Source organism: Olea europaea, chromosome 11, assembly GCF_002742605.1.
Source record: "Olea europaea var. sylvestris chromosome 11, O_europaea_v1, whole genome shotgun sequence".
In the NCBI taxonomy this organism is placed as follows: domain Eukaryota; kingdom Viridiplantae; phylum Streptophyta; class Magnoliopsida; order Lamiales; family Oleaceae; genus Olea; species Olea europaea.
In genome coordinates, this window is record NC_036247.1 from 35,164,378 (window position 1) to 35,169,861 (window position 5,484).

At 32.5% G+C, this 5,484-nt stretch overlaps 1 protein-coding gene across 1 annotated transcript; it reads right to left on the minus strand.

Moving 5' to 3' along the window:
* Positions 1 to 1,376: 1,376 nt before the first annotated feature.
* LOC111404212 (sodium transporter HKT1-like) lies at positions 1,377 to 5,241 on the minus strand. The gene is made up of 3 exons (XM_023032992.1): positions 4,066 to 5,241; positions 2,553 to 2,780; positions 1,377 to 1,651 (listed from the first exon to the last, which is right to left on the minus strand). Exons 1-3 carry the CDS (start codon positions 5,220 to 5,222, stop codon positions 1,453 to 1,455), a joined length of 1,584 nt encoding a protein of 527 aa, XP_022888760.1. The 5' UTR covers positions 5,223 to 5,241; the 3' UTR covers positions 1,377 to 1,452.
* Between the last annotated feature and the right edge of the window lie 243 nt (positions 5,242 to 5,484).

Consider the following 5,484-nt stretch of genomic DNA (forward strand, 5'->3'; position numbering starts at 1 on the left):
GAGTAACGCCACCATATTGAAATTTAGTCTCTGTTTTATACCCATTATTTCGAGAGAGAGAGAGAGAATTTGAAATAATATTTGTAGAAAAATGTGTGGTTAAAAATACAAAAAATTTATGTGCAAAATATTTTATTATGTGAGTATGTGATTGAAAATAATTCTGTGGCAAAACGAGTTTACAAACAATAGGCACCAATCTAGGGCTTAGTGAGTTGCACAACTCATGAAGGGTTAATGTGGTGACATCATCAAAAAGTTCGTCCATTTAGACCTCACACACGACTTTGATGAGCTTTGGCCCTTGGCATTGTAGTTGAGATTGAGTCGAGTCCCATCTAGCTATTGTAACTTTTAAAATACATTTGATTGTCAATATTTTTCATGGAAAAGTTATTTTTTTCATCCAAATTCCTACTTTTAGACTGTTTGATTGACATTTTTTCAAGAAAAATATTTTCCTATTTTTGATCATGTGGCAATATTTTTTTCAAAATAAAAAAAAAGTAAAATTTTATTTTCCGGGGAATTCACTTTCTCTTTCTCTCTCTTATCTATCCCCTATCTCTCATTTACACACAAATAAAAATGGACAATCATAATATTTTTTAGGTTGAAAATTAAATCAATCAAAAATATTTAGGTCTTGTTTGAGCCCCATTTTCGAGAGAAAATAAATTTTTGAATAGTGTATTGATGGGAAATGTGTGGTTAAAAAATAAGTAAGAGTTTTAGATTTACGTGTAATATTATTTTATTTAAGAATGTGTGTGAAAATAATGTCAATACACTGTTTAAGAATGTAATTTTTTTTTTTTAAAAAAAATGGGGCTCAAACAAGGGCTTAATTGACAATTTCTGTGCATATAAATTCTAGGTAATTGAATTGCTTAGAATTTATTTTCTTTGCAAATTTCATGTTTGCAATCAAATGCACCCCTAATGTTGTTGTTGTACTAGGTTGCTTGTTATATCATTTAATTTGATTTATAAATTCGCACTCAAGAAAATAGTTAGTTGGGGACAATGAAGATACACAGTGACATGGTGATGCATCAAGTTTAGTTAATTTTTCAAATTTATTCAAGAAGAATATCATTGCTTGTGTTGTATCATAATGAACAGATTATTTATTTATTTATTTTGGGACTCCAGATACCCTCAAAGATGAAAAAGATTCTATCCTGCATTACTATTCTCAAAATTTGTTTTAAGAATAAGGATTAGAGATAAACTTGAATTGTGTTAACTCATGGTTTTCCATTGGGTTTTTCAATTGCCTGCTGTAAACAAGTAAAGGCAAACAAGCTTTTGGTGTGGACTTAATTAAATAGCCCGTGATCTAAATTAAACAGTTTTAAGAGTAAGGAAAGCGATTGACCCAAGTATTATTAATACTTTTTATTTTATTTTTTTTGGCCTATTTGTACAAAAATTTGTGCCATTTTTCACTTACAAGAGCTTCCATGCTTTACCTCCATTCATATTGAATTTTTTCAGTCTTCCAGAAAACATGACAAGAATGAGAATTATTTTTCCCTCATCACTCCATTTTCCGGAAAATCCATACCATTTGTTCGTACAATTTGCTTGAGGCCGTAGTTGACGCTCACAACTATAGCCAGTTGTGAAGCCCACATTTCCATTAGCACTGCAATTATATTGCAAAATCACAAGTTAATAAAGAATAAAATTAACACAAAATTTTGCTGCTTCCATCATTATCGACTTTCATTATAAAAATATAAGCGGACCATATTAGATTTTAGTTTCTCTTTTTTAATTTTTTTTTTTAATAAACTGTTTTTGTCTTCAGTTATTATAAACTGTTTATAATATACCAAACCATTCTCCTCGCATTTCGAGTGAGTCACAAGAAATTCCCACTAATCCACCACTTTCCAAACATGCTTGTCCATTAAGACTAGAAAATGAAGAAAGTCTACTTCCCTTGATTGTGTAGAGGAGCCCTAAGATGCAGCGATCTTATGGCAATGATAAAGTGCTTCCCGCCAGATCCTGTTCTGGACCTGAGTAACTTAAATCTCCTTAATTGAATTTAATCATTTATTACAATTCAGGAGTTATTTGTGATCAAGATAAATTACTGGAATATCTGGTCTTAGTTTGACAATTTTATAAATCAATTTATAAATAAGAATGCATGGATAATAAATAAGTTGTAGTTATGAATGTGAAAAAATGAATATTTGGCTTTGAATTAATGTATAAACCAATTTAAAGATTTATTGCCGACCATCAATGTATGAAAGAACAGATATTTCTCATGAAAATGGGACTTTTTCTCAACTATTGCTGTCATGTCAACAATGGAAAGTCGACTGGTAAGCCACCAAATTGAGCAACTTAATTTGGTACTCTGGTAGGTTACATATAATCATGGTGATTGTGCTTATTAATTTTCTAATAGTTGTAATCGTTGGATTTTCCTAAGTCTGTCAATAATGGTCGAATTTTTGTTGGGAGAACAAAACTGTGATTAAATATAATCATGGTACAAATTAAAGAAACCGAGAGAAGTAAAATTTTACCTTATAACTTCGATTACGATATTGAGCACACTGAAGTTGATGGGATCTTCTTTTATGCTCTTTCTTTCTGTAATACAAATGAGAATAATAAAGATAACGAGATAAGAAAGCTGTGAAAATATGAGACTTTCAGCAATCCATTTTCTTCTTCTCTCTGTCCCTTCACGCTCAAGAGAGCTATGTTCATCCCCCTTAACTGGTAGAAATGATGTATATGGTGGAAGGTACCTGCCAATAAGTTCACCACGATTACGACAATATTTGTATATGCTCATCGGAGAAACATGTTTCCTATGTTTATTCTATACAGTTGTTATTCTAGTTATGAAATTTGTCGTGCATTTTTAGTATTACTGCGGAGTACTAAATGGGACGTGATGAATATTAGATTATAATTATTTGTTAATACTTCTCTAACAAAAATGTTAATTATTTATATTCAACATGTAGCACTGAATTGAGGCTCCTTTGAGACAATTTTTTGAAAGGCCAAAAGCTACTTATGAAATTAAAAACTGCACATGAATTTGCTTGTATAATTTTGGAACTACTTTGTCTAGTTATAAGAGTTAGAGAAATCCAACTAATAAGGCTTTCTGGAGAAATAATTCTATAAATTGGCTTTAAACATATCCAAACTTATGCCCCTTGACCTCAATTTAATCTTTAAAAATTGAAAATATTGTCCTATTAACAAGCCAGCTGCAAGTTATCGAGTGTTGAAACATACAATTTAGCTCCCGTTTAATGGCCATTGTTTTGTCAAAATAATGTTTTGAATAGTGGATTTTTGGAAAAATGTGAGGTTAAAAAGTAAGAAAAAATTTAAATTTAAGTGCAGAATATTTTATTTTGTGAATGTATAATTGAAAATGAGTATGTACAAAATAAATAAAAAAAATTAAACAAACCCCATCAAATAGGAGGCTTAAGAGTTGCATCATTATTCTAACCCAAAGGACACATTAAAATATGCAGTCAGTGTCAACTTGGAAACTATAAAAAATTAAAATGACTTCTTTGGGTGTGTGTATGTGTTAGAGATATTCGCATCATATCTAATAATTTCTTTTCTCGAACCAGAGAAGCAATTCACTCAAACTGACTACAATATATTTCTCTAGATTTGGCAATTCATAACAAAAGACCTTGCTTAGAAATTGTCAGCCGAAAATGATACTATTCGAGTTTTTTCAGTTCGATTCGAGTTACCAATTAAAATCAGTTTCTGGTGTATTTAGGAGTCGGGTAGATGAAATTAATTATAGTACAGAATGGAGTGGTGGTTGAAAGAAGAATTCAGGTCAATTAACAATTTCGTAGATCTTGTATGGTTCTTTCCTTTGCAAAAGTCGAATTTACATGTATTGAATCTTTAAGTCACTATCAACTACCCAGTTTCATGCATGAACGTGGCTTTAGCTACATAATTTTGTTTGTGTTTATATGTTGCATCTAATAGAACTCATAAAATGTTTGCACACGCGTGACAAAGGGGGAGAGAGAGACTAACATCATAACAACGAAGAACACCAAAATGGCTGGTGCGATTGTTGACAGATCGACAATAGTTTCACCGCTGTGCCTTGCATTAACTGTTTCAAAGAGAATGCCAATGACTTTCTGATAAGTATTGAGTCCACCCAAACCTTCTGAATTCCACTCCAGAGAGCAGAATAGTAAGAACCCTGTGAGAATAAACCCGAGCACTGTGGCTACTAGGAGCGATGAATGCAGGCTGGGGAGCAAATGGAGGTACCCGACTTTTGTTGTATTCTTCAACAGGTATTTGGCCTCAGACTTTTTGATTTTCTTTCCCAAAACCCATAAAAAAAATCTCAAACACGATGGAAATAATGTGTTCCCAAGAAGGACTTGGGGAATAAGAATCCACAAAAGCCCTGAATTCTTGCTAAAAACTATCATGTTTTCATTTGTGGGCACAAAACCACAACTAGCAAAGGTTGAAACTACTGTAAAGACAGCAAAAGTTAATGCCTTGATACCCTTGTTTCTTAGTATATCTTTTGCACTTGAAAAAAGGGCTAGATACATTAAAACAGATGCAACACCTAATATTTGAATTACCAGAAGATAACCCAAAACTACGAAGCCCAAAAATTTGATTGAATTGTAGTTAAGCATGTTATAATATGGTGATGAGACATAATTTTGAGGCTCGAGCGGGTGTGCTCTATTGTCTGGGACTGGCTCTATACTTAACTGAATTTGATCAACGGAATTGGTGAGATCAACAGTAGTTCCTTTTCCTTCACTATTCCATGTTATAATCTTGGACCTCTTTAAATGAAGTCCAACCATGGAAGTGAAAATTTCACCCCCTACGAACATCAAGATGGTCATAACAATTAATTGCGCGTTAGAGAAGGCCTCCATTTCGACTGTGGACATGCTTGAGACTGTGATAGCAGACACGGATGTGAAAAACAAATCTATGTTCCTAGGCCTAAACTCGGTTCTTGGCTTTAAATCCTTAAGAACCCAAAATCCTAGAAAGGATAAGAAGACAAAATAAAAAACCTGGAACCCAAATGGGTTTATGAGATGAACAAAATTGCGGTAAAAACAACTGACAACAAAACATGTTGACTGCCAAGAACAAGTAGAAAGATGTTGCAATTTCTCTCCATTATAAGAAAATTTGTACATCTTCAACTTATTTGAACAATACTATGCTCTTTGTTAACAAAGAAACTTAGAAACAATGTGGCTTATATAAGACAAGTTATCTTGTACGACATCATTCTTTCCAATGCAGTTGAAAGTCTTGGAACTTTTTGTGCATATTAAATTAAACTAAACAAAACATAAATTATTAGTAGCATATTCAGTTGCATGGTCAGTAGTGCCAATTAGAAATATTCGTACTCTCATTTTTAGCTCCCCAGCCAAAAGGCTAGAATGTTTGATG